This window comes from Delphinapterus leucas, chromosome 1, assembly GCF_059928025.1.
Source record: "Delphinapterus leucas isolate spDelLeu-1000000601 "Yukka" chromosome 1, BTC_Dleu_Yukka2, whole genome shotgun sequence".
Lineage (NCBI taxonomy): Eukaryota > Metazoa > Chordata > Mammalia > Artiodactyla > Monodontidae > Delphinapterus > Delphinapterus leucas.
In genome coordinates this window covers 55,422,268-55,443,548 of record NC_143129.1, presented here as the reverse complement: position 1 = coordinate 55,443,548, position 21,281 = coordinate 55,422,268, and the positions used below count along the sequence as shown (strand labels likewise).

At 34.9% G+C, this 21,281-nt stretch overlaps 1 protein-coding gene across 2 annotated transcripts in view; it reads left to right on the top strand.

Annotated features, from left to right (window-relative positions):
- Window positions 1-21,281, top strand: part of XPR1 (xenotropic and polytropic retrovirus receptor 1) — a 193,210-nt gene that overhangs the window by 160,113 nt on the left and 11,816 nt on the right. For both annotated transcript variants that reach the window (XM_089910376.1, XM_022556613.2), the window contains exons 12-13: window positions 17,639-17,805; window positions 20,987-21,126. In XM_089910376.1, the coding sequence (XP_089766502.1) occupies window positions 17,639-17,805; window positions 20,987-21,126 (307 nt within the window). The remainder of the gene's footprint in view (window positions 1-17,638; window positions 17,806-20,986; window positions 21,127-21,281) is intronic.

Below are 21,281 nucleotides of genomic sequence, written 5' to 3'. Positions count from 1 at the left end.
AACACTTTTTAAGTCTGCTTGTCTCACATCTGCTAACCTCCCACTGGCCAAAAGAAGTCATATAGCCAAGCCTAAAGGAAGTCTGCCCATCCTGAACAGACAAAGCAAATTATTAAACCCAACATCAATGGAGTAAGAGTCACGGAAGAAAGGAGTGGATATTTTTAAACTGTAATCTAATCACCACAAAACAAATTAATTTTAACTGATTTTTTTTAATTGGAAAAGGATATAAACATAATATTGTAGAATAAACATGGCTAATAAACATGAAAAATGTTCTACTTTACTAGTAGCAAAAGAAATGCAAATTAAAATCATATTTAATCAAGGAAGTGATGATACAAATTGCTGGCAAGGATGTGGAGAGATGAACACTCATTCTGTTGATTGAGTATAAATTGGTAAGCAATTTGGTAATTCTATCAAGAGTATTAAAATCATTCATACCTTTTGACTTAGTAACTCCCTTTCCATAACTTTTTCCTAAGGAAGTGATTAGAGAAGTGGGTATAAATGAATATATGTTCACAGCCCTATATAGTAAAAATCGAAAGTAATCTTATGAATGCCCAGCAGTAGGAGAATAATTTAATTACAGTGAGTTTATGGTACATGGAATATTATACAGTGGCTGGTCAAAAGTCACCCAAAGCACCTGCAAATAGTAGATGAAGAATAATGATATTGGGCTTCCCTGGTGGCACAGTGGTTGAGAGTCCGCCTGCCGATGCAGAGGACACGGGTTCGTGCCCTGGTCCAGGAAGATCCCACATGCCACGGAGCGGCTAGGCCTGTGAGCCATGGCCGCTGAGCCTGTGCGTCCGGAGCCTGTGCTCCGCAACGGGAAAGGCCACAAAGGATAATGATATTATTTAAAGCTAATAATTATTGAATACTTCTATGAGCTAACATTCTTTTAAGCATTTAACATGTATTAACTCATTTAATCTTTGCAGCAACATTATGAGGTGTTAGAATCAGAGCTGAATGGTATTTAAATTGGCAAAAGCAAATTTTATTCAGGAACTGTTGCAATAGAGGAAAAGTGATCTCAGTACAGAACTGGGCTCAATTCTGAATATAGAATGGACCAGTGGGGATTTATAGCCAAGGAGCAGGGTGGTGGTCAATGAGTGGAAAATTGCTAAAAGGAAACATCAAGGGTAAGGGAGGATTTTGGCTAAACTGACTTGACAGGATTTTTGCTGAAATCAGATCAGGGTGATCAGGTGCCAAAGGTGGAGGATGAAGAATTTGATGAGAGATTGAGGTGATCAGATTATCCAGGGTAAAGTGTTCTCTCTAAACTGACTTAGCAAGATTCTTGCTACAACTGGGTGATGCATGCTTGACAAGGATGGACACCAAGTTTTGGTCTAGGGAACTTAGAGGAGCCTGACTATACTTAGGTCAAGGAGAGTCTTTATACATCCATCACTTCTGCTGGGTGCTACAGACTGACCCTGGAATAATGTGGGAGGGAATTACGGAGAGATGTGAATACCAAGGGGCAAGGAACATTGGATGCCATTTTAGAGAATGGCTACCACACTTTGTGTCTTGCCATTATTATTCTCCATTATTCACTTGCTGTGGAAATACACATGTACTAAATAACACTTTCGGAAAGGAGAGAGAAATCCAAGTCCTCAGTCTCCAAGATGGTTTCTAAAACTACAGGGTTTTTGCCTTCCAATAACCCCCTACGCCCAAGATTCATATCACAACCACCAGAAACCCTCTGGTTACCTTAAGAAAGATTTATTTAAAGGATGTTGAGTAGCTTACAGAAATCCCAACAGGCAGTGAAGACATCACAGCTTGTATTCCCAACACTACCAATGCTGGACACCAATGTTATCTCTAGAACTGCAACTATGAGTACCTCTAGAATGAGGATGTGGCTGCTTCTCTTTGCCAGAATAAATTCTGTATGGTCCAAAATAAAAAGGAGAGTCTTTGTTGGAGGTAATCACTTGATCGTCATTTTTTAGGTGAGGAAGTTCAAAACAGAGAGGTTAAGTTACTTGCCGGTCGTACAGCTATGAAGTGGAAGAACGTAGGATGTGAATCTGAGTACAAACAATATAGCTCCAAAGGCAAGTAGCAAGTAGGTGACCATGCTAGAATTCACACCCAGGTCTTGTGATTATTTTTCTCTACCATACTGCCTTGACCTGAGCTCTTCCCAAAGGTGAAATGTTAAACTCGTAGTAAACAAAGGAAGATCAGATAGGGTAGTGTGCTATCCCTACAAGTGCCAGATAAATTTGTGTTTGGGGAAGCACAAAGGTACATTGAGAGAGAATAATTAGACTGTACTTTTATATGGTTAGGCCCACTTTGTGATCCCTTTGTCCTAATGGCCACATTCGTGGAAAACCAAAGACATTGCCAGGAACTAGCTATCTCACATTAACAGTCACACGCTTTTATTAGTAAGAGCAATGTGGAGTCACCTCAACTATATAAATAATTTCTCTCTGGAAGAAAATTGAAAGTCTTTCTTGAATCGAAGGGAGACAAACACTAACATATTGATGTTGTTGCAAGTGATGGAAGAATGGATTGACATGAATAATTTGTTTAGAGTTTTATTCTTTGTTAGGGTCATGAAATTCACTTCCTGAGAAATACCAGAGGTAATTAGGTATTTGTTAAAGCTGGCTGGCTATTTCCTTAATACATATTGTTAATAAACATTCCAGCATGCTTCCTAGAATGTAGCGAGTAAAATATGGAAACAAAGACCAGTAAGCTAATACTTAGTTTCACTGGTAGTATTTTGAATGAGGTATAAGATGTGGTTTTAATTGAAATGTTTAGAGTGAAATTTTTCTTATATTAAAAGGAGTATTTTCTTCACATATTAAAAAAATAGTGCTGCTACTTAATAGGAGGGAAAATAAAGCATCTACCTACTGCTTAAATATCACATTGATGTGTTGCATTTCTTTGTTTCCTCATGTGGGATCTCAGGGCTCTCTGTAAATACTTTTTGGTTGCCTCTGAATAATACCCTAGAGCATATTTCTTTTAAAAGTAGAATTGTACTGCTTGCAGCTGTTTTAACTTTACCAGGAAGTCTTTTCGAAAGAAATGAACATCCACCAAAGTGGAATATTGAAGCTTACACAACGTTTCATAGCTGGTGTAGAAAACACTGAATCACTGAAGAAGGATGAACTGAAAGTCTAGGATCCATTGTATAATCTTCCTCTTCCTTCTCAGTTATGAATATATGACTATGTTTCCTTCCTCAACTAAAAAAAAAATTAATATTTGAAATCAATGTTTAAAATTTATCCTTCATTTAACCTTCTGTTGCAGAAAGTGGAATGTCTTTGCCTAGAAAGCCAGATCCATCTCTCTGCTCAATTTAATCAAATCCTCTGCCAGTAAGAATTTTAAAAGCACCATCTTAATGAATGGCAGTGTTTCATGTTGAGAGAAAGAACATGGGCTTTGGAGTTACCACGACTAAGATAATTTAGGAATATTTTACCATATCACTAGACAGAAGGAGAAAAGCCATGTGATTGATCATCTAGATAGATGCCAGAGACATTCATTAATTAAAAATATACATAAGGATACTTCTTTTTTTTTTTAAGGATACTTCTTAAATATAGCAAGTACTGTGTATACATATAGGATCAGTATATACACACATATATACACATATATGTATACACACACACAATCTATCGATCAGCATCCCACACTAACCACTAGAATCATGACTAGAGGGGAAATGTTAGAGACATTCTCATTAAAATCTGGACTAACATGAGAATATCTGCAATCATCACTATTATTTAACATTCTTCTGATTATAATTATAAAATGAAAAGAATATTAAAATTTTAAATGAATAAAATAACATTTATAGGTAATATGATTGCCCAGTGCTCTCACTTTGTTTGCCCTTTTATGAACTTTTTATGGTGAATGTACAGTTCTTTTATAAACAGGAAAATAGTTATTTTCATTAAAAAAAATTAAAATGGAGTTGGCCTAGACTGTCTTTCTAAGGCTCCTTCAGCTCTTTATTTTCTATTATTCTAATAGAGCTATTTGCCAATATGTAGCATCTTGGCATACATTATTTCATTTTGAACCTGATATTAACCCTAAGAGAAAGTAGATGTTATTATTATTTTAATATATCAGGAAGGTTAAATTGCCTGCCCTGAGTCACATGGCAGTAAGTAGCAAAACCGTAATTCTCAGTCTCTGAATCCATTCCTTTTTCTACTTTAAAAAGTTATTTCCAACAAGGCAGCATGATGTAATGCTGGGATCCTCAAACTTCGGTATATGTGTGAATCACCATGGATTATTACTTTAAAATGCGTAATATTGGGCCCACCTTCAGTCTGATTCACTAGGATTAGGGTGATGATCCAGAAATTTATACATTTTTAACATGCACCTCATGGTGCTTCTACTAAAGGTGATTCATTGGCCACACTTAAGTAAACATTAGTAGACCATAAGTTTGTTTTCTACATCTGTAACTCTATTTCTGTTTTGTAGGTAAGTTCATTTGTACCCTTTTTTTAGATTCCACATATAACGATATTATATGATAATTGTCTTTGTCTGACTTACTTCACTCAATATGGCAATCTCTAGGTCCATCCATGTTGCTGCAAATGACATTATTTCATTCTTTTCTATGACTAATATTCCATTGTATATATGTACCACATCTTCGTTATCCATTCCTCTGTCGATTGACATTTAGGTTGCTTCCATATCCTGGCTATTGTAAATAGCGCTGCAGTGAACATTGGAGTGCATGTATCTTTTTGAATTATGGTTTCCTCTGATGTATGACCAGGAGTGGGATTGCTGGATCATATGGTAGGTCTATTTTTGGTTTTTTAAGGAACCTCCATACTGTTCTCCATAGTGGCTGTACCAGTTTACATTCCCACCAACAGTGTAGGAGGGTTCCCTTTTCTTCACACCCTCTCTAGCATTTATTGTTTGTAGATTTTTTGATGATGGCCATTCTGGATGGTGGAGGTGATACCTCATGGTAGCTTTGATTTGCATTTCTCTAATAACTCATGATGTTGAACATCTTGTCACGTTCTTTGCCATCTGTATGTCTTCTTTGGAGAAATATCTATTTAGATCTTCCACCCATTTTTTGATTGGGTTGTTTGTTTTTTTGATACTGAGCTTCATGAGCTGTTTGTATATTTTGGAGATTAATCCCTTGTCGGTTGCTTTGTTTGCAGATATTTCCTCCCATTCTGAGGGTTGTCTTTTCGTTTTGTTATTTTTAATTAAATCTCAAAGTGAATTGATACTGTGATTGATGAGATGCTTCCTAGGTTAAATATTTGAATAGATGTTTCAGAAGTCCTGGTAAAGTTTGGGATAATTTAACTTTTACTCTATTTCTGATACCCAATTTGAAAGAAAATGCTTCAAATGAGGTTTCTATAAAAAGACATCACAGTCTTGGACTCTGAGATTAAGAATTGTTTCAGATGGCTTTTTTAGATCTGATGTGTTATACTAGTTTAGAGTATTGGCAGGTTGTGTGGAAAATGGTGAAAGAGATTTTGGCATTCCATCTTTCTCTGTGCATACCTCCTATTATATATACTCTCACTTCCTTCTTAGATCTGTTAATTAATCATAATGTAGAATATATATTGTCATTTTTTGCTAACATTTATTTTTTTATCTATATTTTATTCAACTCTTATTACTGTATACTGCTCTTATGACTACTTAAATGTTATACAGTCTTTTTTGTTTGTTTTTGTTAATATTGATATTCTTTAATAGACTTATTTGTTTTTTAAGTAAGTAAAATAAATACTTCAACATTAGTAACAAATTACAATTGATCACAATGCACAAATGTATGGCAACACTGTGTTTGACAACACTTACTTAGAAGAGGTTAGGATGCCAGGAAGGGGGGAAAAAAAAAGACAACATGGTTTTCTAAAGAACAAAATCAGATCAATTGATTTTTTTTTTTTTTACTTTCTTTGATTTAAGCAGTAGGCTATAGGCATGGGGGTTGTAGAAGTTCTTATCTACTTTGTTTTAAGTAAATTTTGAACTATTTCACAGTTCATTTTTTTTTCCTTTTTAACATCTTTATTGGACTATAATTGCTTTACAATGTTGTGTTAGTTTCTGCTTTATAACAAAGTGAATCAGCTATACATATACATATATCCCCATATGTCCTCACTCTTGCATCTCCCTCCCACCCTCCCTACCCCACCACTCTAGGTGGTCACAAAGGACTGAGCTGATCTTCCTGTGCTATGTGGCTGCTTCCCACTAGCTATCTGTTTTACATTTGGTATTATATATAAGTCCATGCCACTCTCTCACTTCGTCCCAGCTTACCCTTCCCCCGCCCCGTTCCCTCAAGTCCATTCTCTACGTCTGTGTCCTGCCCCTAGGTTCTTTATAACCTTTTTTTTAGATTCCATATATATGTGTTAGCATACTGTGTTTGTTTTTCTCTTTCTGACTTACTTCACTCTGTATGACAGACTCTAGGTCCATCCTCACTACAAATAACTCAATTTTGTTTCTTTTTATGGCTGAATAATATTCCATTGTATATATGTGCCACATCTTTATCCATTCATCTGTCAGTGGACACTTAGGTTGCTTCCACGTCCTGGCTATTGTAAATAGAGCTGCAGTGAACATTGTGGTACATGACTCTTTTTGAATTATGGTTTTCTCAGGGTATATGCCCAGTAGTGGGATTGCTGGGTCTTATGGTAGTTCTATTTTTAGTTTTTTAAGGAACCTCCATACTGTTCTCCATAGTGGCTGTATCAATTTACATTCCTACCAACAGTGCAAGAGGATTCCCTTTTCTCCACACCCTCTCCAGCATTTATTGTTTGTAGATCTTTTGATGATGTCCATTCTGACTGGAGTGAGGTGATACCTCATTGTAGTTTTGATTTGCATTTCTCTAATGATAAGTGATGTTGAACATTCTTTCATATGTTTGTTGGCAATCTGTATATCTTCTTTGAAGAAATGTCTATTTAGGTCTTCTGCCCATTTTTGGATTGGGTTGTTTGTTTTTTTGATATTGAGCTGTTTGTAAATTTTGGAGATTAGTCCTTTGTCAGTTGCTTCATTTGCAAATGTTTTCTCCCATTCTGAGGGTTGTCTTTTCGTCTTGTTTATGGTTTTCTTTGCTGTGCAAAAGCTTTTAAGTTTCATTATGTCCCATTTGTTTTAGTTTTTATTTCCATTTCTCTAGGAGGTGGGTCAAAAAGGATCTTGCTGTGTTAAATCTTACACAATCTTATTTCCATTTTTAATTGGCTGTAATTTTAGCTTGTGTCTGTGGCTTAATTTTTTTCAGTTTAACTAAGAAAAAAGTTTCTACCCTTATGAATGTAGTACCTGAAGCTTTTTTACAGCTTCATAAAGTAAGCACTTGAAACGGTGTCAAAAACTTTTAGGATCCTTGTATTTCTTTGTAAAATAATTATGGTCAGTAGCATTCCATTTAGTTAAAGAAATGACACTGTGTCTTTTTGCAGGAGAGGAGGGAAAAACACATACCTTTATCCATTCCAGAATTATTATTATTTAGTTATTGATCTTTTCAAGGAATTGGCTTTTTGTTTCATTGATCCTTTTCCTCCATTTTTCATTTCAATTTCATTGATTTCTGTGTTTATCTTGATTACTTCCTTCCTTCTGCTTGCTTTGGATTTATTTTGCTTTTCTTTTTCTAGGTTCTTGAGGTGGGTTCTTAGACTATTTATTTGATATTTTTTCTGTTTTTCTCATGTACGCAGTTGTATGTATAATTATATGTATAATGCTATGCATTTTCCTCTCAGCACTGCTTTAGCCAAGCCCCACAAATTTTGATATGTTACATTTTCATTTTCATTTAGTTCAGTGTATTCTTTAAATTTCCCTTGAGACTTTGTCTTTGATCCATGAATTATTTAGTAGTGTGTTGTTTAGTTTCCAAGTGTTTGAAGATTTTTCTGTTATTGATTTTTTTGGCCTATCTTGCTATATGTTCATTGGGCACTTGAAAAGAATGTATGTTCTGCTGTTGTAGGGTGGAGTGTTTAGATCCTATTAGTTAATGATGTTGTTGAATTCTATATTGTTGCTTATTTTCTGTCTACTTGTTCCATTAGTTGTTGAGAAGGAGAGTTGAAATCTATAATTGTGGATTTGTCTATTTTTCTTTTCAATTTTATCAGATTTGCTTCATGTATTTTGATACTCTGGTTGTTTGATGTAGACACAGTGAGGATTGCTACATCTTCTTCGTGGATTGACTCTAGTATACTTATATAATGGCCCTGTCTGTTTACACTAATTTTCTTTGCTCTGAAGTCTACTTTATTTGATAGTAAAATAGCCACCCTGCTTTCCTTTGATTATTGTCTACATGATGCATATCTTTCCATACTTTTACCTCCAACATAGTTATATTATTATATTTGAAGTGAGTCCTTGTAGACAGGATGTAATTGGGTTTTTAATCCCCTCTGCCAATCTCTTTTAAGTGATATATTTACACTATTGACATTCAATGTAATTATTGATATGTTAGAACTTAAATTAAGTATGCTATTTTCTTTTTTGGTTTTCTGCTCTCTGCTTTTTATTTCTCTGTATTTACTTGAATATTTTTAAATTCCATTTTGGTTTATCTATAACATTTTTGAGTGTCTCTCTTTGTATAGTTTTTTTAGTAGTTCTCAGTATTACATTGTATATACATAACTTATCACAGTGTCCTAGTGTCATCATTTTACCATTTTGAGTGACTTATAGAAACCTTACCTCCCTTTACATCTCTTTACCCTCCCCCATTTATAATGTAATGGTCTTAAATATTTCCTCCATACATTTAGCACCATATCAGACAGTGTTATAATTTTTGCTTCAGCTGTCAAGCATACTTTGGAAAACTCAAGAGGAAAAGTACAGCCTATCATATTTACCGATATTTTTGCTTACTTGGTTCTTTCTTCCTTCTTGAAGTTCTAAGCTTCCTTCTTTTATTATTTTCTTTCTGTTTAGAGAATTCAACAATTCTTTCAGGGTAGATCTGCTAATATATTCTGTTAGTTTTCATTTATCTGAGAATGTCTTGATTTCCCCTTCCTTTCCTGAAGGATATTGAGTATAAGAATTTGTATACATTGAGTATAAAAATCTGGGTTTATAGTTCTTTTTTTTCCAGCTCTTGATAAATTTCGTGCTACTTTCTTCTGGCCTCCAGAAGATTTCTGATGGGAAATCCACTGTCAATCATATTGTTTTAACCCTGGCCGTTAAGGTATTGGGTTTTTCTTGACTGCTTTCAAGGTTTTTATCTTTGTCTTTAGTTTTGAGAAGTTTTTTTTTTTTTTTTTTTGCAGTACGTGGGCCTCTAACTGTTGTGGCCTCTCCCGTTGCGGAGCAAAGGCTCCAGACGCGCAGGCTCAGCGGCCATGGCTCACGGGCCCAGCCGCTCCGTGGCATGTGGGATCTTCCCGGACTGGGGCACAAACCGGTGCCCCCTGCATTGGCAGGTGGACACTCAACCACTGCGCCACCAGGGAAGCCCAAGAAGTTTAATTTTAATGTGTTTTGGCTTTAGATTTATTTTATTTGAGGTTTGCTCAACTTCTTGAATCTGTAGGTTTATGTCTCTTATCAAATTTGAGGAGTTGTCGACCATTATTTCTTTAAGTACTTTTTCACCCCCTCCCTATTCTTTCCTTCTGGGCTCCGATGACACAAATGTTCGATCATTTTTATGGTTCCACAGGTCCCTGAATCTCTTTTCTTTTCTTTCTTCTTCTTTTTCTTTTTTTAAATATATTTTCATTCCACTGTTCAGCTTTGTTAGTTTCTATTCTCCTGTTTTCCAGTTTGCAGACTATTTCCTCTGTCTTCTCTATTCTGCTGTTAACATCATTCACTGAGTTTTTTATTTTCGTTATTGTATTTTTCAGTTCTAATATTTCCATGTGGTTTTTCTTTATATCTTCTATTTCTTTGCTGAGACTGCCTATATTTTCATTGTTTCAAGCATTTCATAATTGTTCATAAAAGCATTTTCATCAAATAATTCCAGCAGCTCTCATCTCATTTTTGGCATCTACTGATGGACTTTTTACACTCAGTTTGAGATCTTCCTGGTTCTTGGTATGATTAGTGATTTTCAGTTGAAAGCTGGACATTTTGGGTATTATGTTATAAGACTTTGCAGATAGTTACACACACCTTAGTTATCCTTTGGATTCAGAATGTTTCCTGCTTTCACATGGTAGCACTAGCTGCCAACTAACAGCTTTGGCAGCAGCACCTTCTTTGTCACAAATACTAGTGTATTTGTGTGATTATTTGAATATTTTGTTCTGTTTTGTACATTTTTATTAAAATGAGTGGGAATTATATGTGATAGTACACTTCATTATTGAAAAGAAATGTCTCGAATTTAATACCATTAAAGCAAAGATGGAAATCATTAGGCATACTGAAAGCAGCAACGTTTAAACGTCATTGCCAACACTCATTCGATTTGAAGAGATTATCTGTGTTCTGTTGTAAAGAGTAAAAACGAAAAATGTCTGTAAGATGTTGGGAATAATGTCATTAAATATTATGTCTAAAAGACAAGGAAGATATAATAAGGGGTTTTATTTTCTTATTTTTAGTTCTCAGGAAACAAAATCCTCATATAACATGTACATCTGTTACTTGTCTTTTTCATATTCAGCTATATACGAGTTTTTAGGGACACATTGTATGTGTAGGCTGCCAGAAACCATGTTGCCTTCCCCAAGTATTTGTTGGAATGTAAGGCATTGTACAGAAAGTTTAAAAATGAGTAAAACACAGCACTTGCCCTCAATTCAATTTGGCAAAAATTAATTGAGTTCCCGCTGTGTGGAGTGGAGTATAGGCCTTGGAAAAATGCTGGCATGAGATCTTTTCCTAAAAGACATTACAATTTAATGGAAAATACAAACACATATACAGTTTACTCCATCGTAAAGTTAAATTCTTTTTAAAATGCTAGATAGGGTACAGTTTTATAGGAAAGAGAGAAAAAGTATGTTTATATCATAATAAAAGATAGTATAAGCACAAAATGTTTTATTAAAAATAATCATAGGAAGGAGATATTACCCTCTTTCTAAACTTACACATGTTAATTTGTCCTTTGCTAACTTTTATTATTAAATTTTTGTCATCTCAGAAAAGGGTATTAACTTGAAAAGGGTTTTCATGATAACTCTCATTGCTTTTCTCGAAACCTCCAACTCAGTCTTTCCCTCTTTACTTTTACAGACTACCTTTGTCTCCTATACCCTGAAAAACTTGAACCTATCAGGAGTCATTTTCCTTCAGCTACCTTCTACCTATATACATACTTATTTAACCCAAATCCATTCTCACCGTATTTTTCCCAGACTTTGGAACAAGGTTTCCCACCTTAGTGCTCTGACCTCATTTCCTCCTGTCTCTTTCAGGATCTTGCTCTGGCAGTCACCCCTTTTCGTTCCTAAATCTTCAATCTCTTCGTCACTACTGGCCCCTTCCCTTCAACCTATATATACATGCAACAGTCTCTCACCCTAAAAAGGCTTTCCTTGTCTCAGTAAGCCACCTGGTCTAATCTGTTTCCTTTTCTCATTCCTGTATCTCAAAACAGTACTCTGCCTTTCCTCACTGTCTCTATTCTAATAGCCACAATGACTTTGTATAGTAATTTATTCTATACATTAATTATACATTAAAATAACATTTTAGATATATTAGATTAACAAAATATATTATTAAAATTAATTTTACCTGTTTCTTTTTACCTTTTAAATTTTTACCTTTTATGATTACTAGAAAATGTAATATTATATATGTAAGTCTTCCTCCAGCTTTTCATGTAGCTGGCTCCTTCTCATTACTCAGATATCAACTTAGAGACCTCCTCTGCCTGAACACTATCTAAAGGAATTCTGCCAGTCTCAATCATGTCACCATGTTCTGTTTTCTTTCCTTTTTGTAATTTATTTATTTATTTTTGGCTGCACTGGGTCTTTGTTGCTGCTTGCATGCTTTTTCTAGTTGTGGCGAGCAGGGGCTACTCTTCATTGCAGTGTGCAGTGTTTTCTCTTGTTGCAGAGCACAGGCTACAGGCATGCAGGCTTTAGTAGTTGTGGCACATGGGTTCAGTAGTTGTGGCACGCAGGCTCAGTAGTTGTGGTGCACAGGCTTAGCTGCTCCGTGGCACGTGGGATCTTCCCAGACCAGGACTCGAACCCGTGTCCCCTGCATTGGCAGGTGAATTCTTAACCACTGCGCCACCAGAGAAGTCCCCATGTTCTGTTTCCTTCTTGGCACTTTTCACTGTCTGAAATTGTCTTGTTTACTTGTATATCTGATAATTGTTTACCCCAACTAAAGTAGTAAGCTTCATTAGGGTAGGAAATTTGGCCATTGGTGAATAAGATTCACTACTGTGTGCCTGGTATCTAGAATAATATCTGGCATATAGTAAGTAGGTGTTCATTTGTTGAATGAATCGTTTCTATTCTTTGATATGGCTCTCTCTGCCTCACAAACCTGGCTAACTCAAGACTGTTAACTTTCAAGACTCAGCTCAAGTAGCACCCCCTCCAGGAAGCCTTTCCTGGCTGTTCCCGTCCTGAAAGCCTAACCTATTGATTCCTCCTGTATGCACAGTTCCACAGTTGCACTTTCACATTGTGCTTTTGTTTATTTTACATCTCTCCTCTTTTACACTTAGTCCTTAATAGTTCTTCAGTACCTTTCTGTTCTCTAAAATATACCTGGTTACCTGGTAGACATTCAGCATATGTTTGTTGAATGTAGAAGTAAACAGATTTTTCTTTGCAGCTGATCTTAAGTATTATAGCTATATAATAAATAACACAGCTTATAGTAGTAGACACTCAGTAAGCATTTGTTGAATGAATAAATGAATTCCTGTGTACTTTTTTATTATAAAAACAATATAGCAACATTAAACTCTTGTTTAAATCATTTATAAAATATCATCACCCTGATGGTAACTGTTTTCTTTAGCCCACTTTCTTCCTTTTTCTTTTAGTTTAATTATACAAATAAAACATGGATATGTATATATGGCTGTAAAAACAAAATTCAAATAATACATAAATACATAAAGTTAAAATGAATCCCTTTAATAATATTACTTTCCTCATCAGGGATAGATACATCTGTATTTCGATAAACATAAAGTTATATACAGTCTGAAATAATAATATGTGTATACTTTTTAAATTCTGTTTTCCACATACCTTAGAAATATTTTTAATGTTACTTAATAGTTTTATGGAACTATTATTTCAAGTTGAGTTGGACTTAGAGAAACAGTGCTGTCTAGTACAAAAAAAGTTCCTTGGTTAAAGATTCCTATTACTAGTTTCCTCATTTATCCTTAGGCCTAATGATTTCCATTTTTGTCTCAATCATTTTAAGATTATGAATTTTCTATAGTCACAGAGTTGGAAAGAGGCAGAGTCTGGATTCAAACCCAGATCTTGTGACTTCAAATACAGTTATCTTTCCACTTACTGACTGTCTTGCTGAACTTCAGCTTCCTTAACTGTAAAATGGGAATATAATGTCTGTCTTGCCTGTCCTAGGATAAATTGATAGCCAAACTCACTCATAACTCAGCTTACCTATATAGGTTTGAGCTTTGAAAACAGTGTCCCCAGTCTATTTTATTTGTTTCCTTATTTAATTTCAGATTAAAACCTGGTAAGCTCTTACCAGAGTAGAAAGGTTTTGGTTGAAAGAAAACTGTTCACTTTGTTTTTACACAGTGCCACTTTTTCATATTTAAAATATCCTTCCTGAAATATGACTCACAATGATGTCCATATGTAATTTTTCTGGTTTCTCTCTCAGCACTTTTCCCACATATTATTTTGCTTTATCCTTCCTATGATGGTTAATGGGTACAAAACTCTAGGAAGCTTATTTTATTTGTTTTAGATTCACTAGATACCAATTACCATACATTTGTCTGGTATTAATTACGCTTCTAACATGGCTGGTGTGTAATAGAAGCTTAGTGTGGAATACCAATGACTTGATTTTCTGTGATTCTGAACATTACTAAAGTGGGCTACCAGAGTTAGCCAACAGAGAATTAGATGTAATTGCTTGCCTAAAGTGATAATATCTTCCCGGTACAACCTCTGAATACCAATGAAGGCAGATGATTTCAGGGAGAAGCACTCCTCATTTGGGAGATGGAAATGATCACGTAGGGTAGTAATTTTAAAAAGACCAAAATGTAGCATATGTAGACGAAATATTTGATTTCTTCAAATCATTGTTTGAAGAAGTTCATAAGATAAAAATCACTTATTATAAAATATTCTGTTAAAATATATTTTTTTAAGTCATTAAGTCCTTGTCTATATTTCATAGCAATTTCATAGAAATAATATGGGCTTAGAGGAAGGCAGTTTAGCCCATTGTCCCTTTTTTTTTTTTTTTTTTTTTTTTTCTGGTACGCGGGCCTCTCACTGTTGTGGCCTCTCCCGTTGCAGAGCACAGGCTCTGGACGCGCAGGCTCAGCGGCCATGGCTCACGGGCCCAGCCGCTCTGCGGCATGTGGGATCTTCCCGGACCGGGGCACGAACCCGTGTCCCCTGCATAGGCAGGCGGACTCTAAACCACTGCGCCACCAGGGAAGCCCCATAGCCCATTGTCCCATTTTAAGAATTATATTTTGAAGATAGAACTTGTTTTAAAATCTAGAAGAAATAACAAAATTAGCACGTTACTTTTAGTTTCATTATCAATTCCTTTTAGGTCTTAATCTCTGTGTTGATCTTGTTTTGAAAATACAACAAGAGTGAATTTTATTATGTTGCTAAATTTGCTTTATTCTTTGCAAACCTTAGTAGATGAGTTATGGAATTTTTTTGAATGCAACCATGATGCTAATTATTGAACAATACAACTCGGCTAGATTCTATATCTGTGTATAGAATGAAGTGAACAGGTATGTTAGAACACATCCAACTAAACCTAGATAATAAGTAAATATTTTGTTAGACCTTTTAAATGATAATTTATATGGCACAATGTTATAGAATAAATATTAACCCAATTTGCTCTTGATGAAGAAAAGATTTTGTGAAAATAGTTTAAACCTGAAAATGTGTTTATATCCAAGCTTGACTGTTCATTAGAATCAATTGTGGACCATTTTTAAAACTTTTGTTTCTGTTCCCTACCACTGACTTTCCAGGAGAAGAAGGTGAACAGTGGTGTGCTGGTATATATTTAAAAACTAGCTCTCGGGTGGGGATGGGAGCACTGATTTGCAGTGTTTGCTGATTTCCATGGTGTAAATACGGACTGCTACCATAACCAATTTCAAGCTACTAAGATGATTAACATGGAATGTTGGAAAAAGATGCATAGTATTTCCATTATATAGATACAATAAACATATATAACCTAAAAGAATAAATAATATCAAAATTTAGTAAAGTAATTAGGAAGTGATGAATTTTGAGTTTTCATTACCTTTGTTTTTAATATAGCTAATTATAAGTTTATGTAATTTAATTTTTAATAATGACTATGTTTAACAACCAGTTTGCAAAATTTTTGAAAATTTGACAGTTGGTTCATAAAGCTGGTACAGACTGATGCTAACACAACACTGGAGCTCAGAGATATCTGTATTTTTTTAACCAACTAAGTAATTCTGATGAAAGCAACCTGCCAACCCATTATTTTTCTGAAATACAGATCTAATCCTAAGGCCCAAGAAGGGATTCCACAGTCAGACCCAAAATGTCTTTTCCAGCTTCATTTCAAATCATACCCACTCCCTCACATCCTCTGTGTTTCACCCACACTAGACTTAGCTTACTTGCAACTTCTCAAAAATACCTTGCAGTTTCCCACCCTCATGGCTTTTCATTATTTTCTTTTAGCCTTGAATAGCCTTGCCTCATCTGCCTGACTTTTGCAACACTATTTATCCTTCTAGAAATAACTCAAATGCTACTTCCTCTTATTTCCTACTGCTGGAAACAGTCCCATTCTCCTTGATGTTCTCATAGTCCTTTGTTTTTTTTTGTTTTTTTTTTTTGCGGTACGCGGGCCTCTCACTGTTGTGGCCTCTCCCGTTGCGGAGCACAGGCTCCAGATGCGCAGGCTCAGCGGCCATGGCTCATGGGCCTAGGCGCTCTGCGGCACGTGGGATCCTCCCGGACCGGGACACGAACCCACGTCCCCTGCATCGGCAGGCGGACTCTCAACCACTGCGCCACCAGGGAAGCCCCTGTTTATTTTATTTTGAGCTCAAATTTATCATCAATAACAAATGGCTGTTTCAACTTACTAGATTATAAATGTCTAAAGGGTGCCTTTGAATAATACTGTACTTAACATTTTACTATCTAAAAATGATGAGTAAGCACTTGTTTTTTTGTTTGTTTGTTTGGCCGCACCACATGGCTTGCAGGATCTTAGTTCCCTGACCAGAGATTGAACCCGAGCCCCAGCAGTGAAAGCACCGAGTTCTAACCACTGGACCACCAGGAAATTCCCAGCACTTGTTTATTTTAATAGGAAGGATTATGGATAATGCATGATACATCCTTTACTTTCTAAGCCTTTGGGAAACTAACCACAATTTAAACTTTTTTTGAATTAGATGACACCTTTTTTTCCTGATGATTGAGGTCCATATTAGTAGTAGTTATATACCTATATCCTACAACCAGAGAATACAAAGAACATCACGATGACTTTCAAACTTGTCAAAGAAAAGTTTCATAGAGAATATACAGAGCACTGGAGAGTGAAAAAGACTAGGTTGTGTAACTACCTTTGCAAATTATTTTTATTATTCTGATTTATTGCACTTTATAGTGTTCTCGGCATAAAACCCAAAGTTACATTATAGTGTTCCCAGCATAAAGTCACATTAAGCCTTTGCATCATTAAATAACATCCAAAAGAAGCAAACATATCATTCTTTGCTTTGTGATTTGAGAGAAATTTGCTTTCATATATGTTCGTAAGGATACATTCCTCATCAATCTGTTGCTTTCTGGCATTTTGCCTAGAATTAAAATTATCCGATTGCTTTCGCAATAAGTATTAAGATCTACATATATGAAGGAAATGTTGTTCTAAAGTAAAAACAATCCAAGAATTTCTTAAAGCAAATGCAGCACATTCCTTGTTACTGGTGTTTCATAAATTTTTTTCATCTTTGACCCTAAGCTGCCACCTGATGGCAAAAACTAAAATGACAACTTTTGTAATATTCAAAACCTCCATTGCAGTTATTTGAAATTTTGTTTTCACCATAAAGCCTCTAAACTCTAAATGCACATTTGTACACATTTTGTGTATTTGATGAATGTTTGATAATTATTTGAACTTCAGAAGAATCAGATGTATTATTTAACTTTCGTTAGACAATGATCCTACTAAGGAGATTTCTTTTAAAATCTTATTTCCTTTATGGAGCTGGAGAAAGAATCTGTTTTTAAATTAGTTTTATTTAGTGAAGAATTTTACCTGAATCTAGTAATTTTCTCTTTCCCTTTTCTTTCTTCAGAACGAGGTCACTCAGACACCGTAGTGTTCTTTTACCTGTGGATCGTCTTTTGTATCATCAGTTCCTGTTACACCCTCATCTGGGATCTGAAGATGGACTGGGGTCTTTTTGATAAGAATGCAGGAGAAAACACTTTCCTCCGGGAAGAGATTGTATACCCCCAAAAAGTATGTACAAAGAGTCCTTGGGTTTATTTAAAGAAGAAAAACAAAACAACAACTCAGGTGTACCTATTACAATATATACCCAATCCCAACCTAATATAATTAGAGAAAATACTTACCAAAAAGTACTAATCCATTCAGTCAGCAAAAATGTATCAGATGTTTACTATATGCTAGAGGCTATAGGAAATAAAAACAAAGTAAAATTGTGGTTCTCAAGGAGGCCTTAATCTATATTCTAAACAGATAAGCAAACAGATTGCAATACAATGTGATAAAGACTAGAATAGAGGAATAAATAACTTACTATCATTTATGATTTATTTTGACCATGCAATTCCCTCCATGTCAAATGCCCTCTTTCCACTTTGTTTACCTTGCAAACTCTTGCTCCTTCCTTTTAAGTCAGTTTTTTACTTTCTCTAAGAAGCCTTTCTTATTTCTCCAAGCATAATTAGCCATTCGTACTAATCCCGTTTTACCCTATACAGACTTCCATTATGGCAATCGTCACACTGTATTTTAATTACCTGTTTGGGTATCTATATCCCTCACTATCCAGCATAGTCCCTGGCATACAGGGACTTAATGTTTGTGGAATGAATGAATAAATACTAGGTTGAATGAGCAGCGCTATGAAAGCACGAAGGAAAGGGGAGTGCCTGACTTTGCTTGGGTGCATCAAGAAGGCTTCTCCTTTCATTTATTTCAATCAGTTTTCCTAAAGTTCCAATTTAATCCAAAAATACATGGATAATTACGTGGGAATTATTTTAGCATCTTATTTATATATATATGAATAAAAGGATGCGAGAGGCTGAGTTAAAAAGTCAAAAGGCCAAGAGTATCTTTACTCAGATATTGAAAGAAATTAAACAATGAACTGGGAATCCTTATAAGTGAATTCTAATCCCAGCTCTCTCACTAACTAGCTGTATAATTTCAGGCAACCAGACTACGGTGTATTCTTTTCTATAAGGTAGGGTGTTATAGTAGATTATCTCTTGATCCTTTCCCGGTCCTAAAATTCTGTGATGTGGAGGAGATTATAAATTGGGTCACTAATACTTTATACTATGTCAGAATGTCACCAGTACCTCAGAATTGCACTTTGAAAATGCGTGAATGTGTAGTATTTAATTGGTGATTAGGGAAGGCTCTTTTCAAGTGTGAGGATTAAAAATAAATGATAGGAGAGTGAATACGAAGAATAGTATATTAGGGTAACTTTGTGTAAACAAATGAAGGCAGAAAAGGAGATGTTTACTGACAGTGATTTTTTTTTTTAACATAAGCTGTAGCAATCCCAATGTGCGAATTTAGAATATATGACCAAGATACTAGATATATCTTTATAAGTCTCATTTGAAAAGAAAATCAAAAAAAGTAATAGTAAGCACAAGTCAGACAGCAGACATGCATTCAAGTAAAGATGGCCTTTTGTGGTCACCAAATGTATGCGCCTTATTGCTCTTTGAACTGTTCTTGCCTTACTGAGAGAGATAATACATTTATTTCTTGTTATAATGGTTGCTTTGATGAACTGTTTATATCTTTATATAAATATTCGTTCCTCCGTTTAAATAGTTCTAACTTTTTGATTTCTATGTAATAAAGCTAGTTAATAGAATCAGTTTTTTTGTTATTATATATTTTCATGACCCTAGAAAATAAAGTATATGCTTTTGTACATTATGCTTTGCAAATGTATAAGAAAAATGTTCTAGGGATCACCGTACCCCTTTCAATTTTAAAAAGGCAAATATTGGAATAAAATTTATTCTTCTTAAAAAAGGAAGAAGCTATTTGCTGAGTCCAGTGGTACTTCATTTAAAAATTAACACAGCTATATGTACCTTAAAATCAGTTCCTCGGCATTAACAACGCATACTATTGAGCACCATACCCAGGTCCAGGAAGCATTTTTGTTATCTCCATATTAAAACTTAACTTTTCTGCGTCTCTTGACCTCAAGTTAAGTGTATTCCTCCCAAAAGACCTTCAATTTTTGGTAACATCAGCTCCCACATCAGTGAAATGTGGATCCACTTGACTGGCTCTTAAAGACACATGAAATTGCAGCTCTTCACTGAGAGGCCTAATAATGAGTTCACTGCATGTGGATTTATCCAAAAATTACATTATCGCTCTATTGGATGGATGGGGGAGGGAAGAGGGAGATATGTTAATGTGTTAAAAATCTTCATAAAATTCATCATAGTAAGCAGTGGATAATGTCTAAAATTGATTAATCAAGATATAGCAATATACACACATTATTTAGAAATGTGGAAGATAAATAATAGAAGAAATAGCTACAAATTTTGAAAATGTTTGTCTCTAGAGAATGGGACAAGAAGGGGACTGCTATTTCTTTTGTTTAATAGGCTTCTGACATGACTAGTATTCCTTTGTTAAATTTTTTAAAATAAAATAAGTGCTATGGCTTAATACATATCAGTTCTAGTTCCCATAAGATGTCATAACCTTTAAGTACATATTTTTAAAGAGCTAGATATCCAGAGATTAATAGTGAGAAAATCCGTGAATTACAGGTCTGGTCTATTGGCAGTTTGTTTACTTAAGACTTGTGTAGGTAAGCGTGGACTCTCAAATACTGGATACTAGTACCTGGAAAGATTAGTTGAGTGCTGTCTTCCTCATGTGAAAATGGAACATTCCTTAAATTTAACTATGTATGTGAAATCCAAGCTTAATTTTATTTACTGACATCAAAAAGCAAGGCAAAATTTTTTCAGATGGAGGGTAAGGCAATTTGAGAATAAAAGTGCAAATAACAGAGTTAATAAATCTGCTAATATTTTCTAATATTAACTATTGAGTCATTAGTGTATCACATACACATTAGAGTATAATTTCAGTCAGATCAAGGATTTCATCTGGTTTGTATTTCTGGGGTCTAGAAGAGAGCCTGGTATACAATATGGGAATGAAGTTTATTTGTTAAATGATTACTGAAATTCAGTAAAACAATATTTATAAATTCATTTTAAATATTGTACCATTTAAGAAAAAAAAACTAAATTGGTGAAATCTTTATAAAATATAAAACTCTTTAACCTGTGCTTGTCAGTAGGATATGTGACTCTTGTTACTGTGCTAGGTGTGCTTATTTGTAAGAAACGTGATGGTAAGTGTACTCAATTTGCTTATTATTCCTCAGGCCTATTATTACTGTGCCATCATAGAGGATGTGATCCTGCGCTTTGCTTGGACTATCCAAATCTCAATTACCTCCATGACTTTGTTGCCTCATTCTAGGGACATCATTGCTACTGTCTTTGCTCCCCTTGAGGTTTTCCGGTAAGCAAACTACTGAAAAGTTTATCAAAGATTCTTTTTTACCTAAAAAGTTGCTCAATACTTATAAATCAGAATTTATTAAAACTTATACTTGAAAAGCTTAAATTTTCCAACTTTTCTCAAACTTTTCATCAGCCTCAGCGTTGGAAAATCCT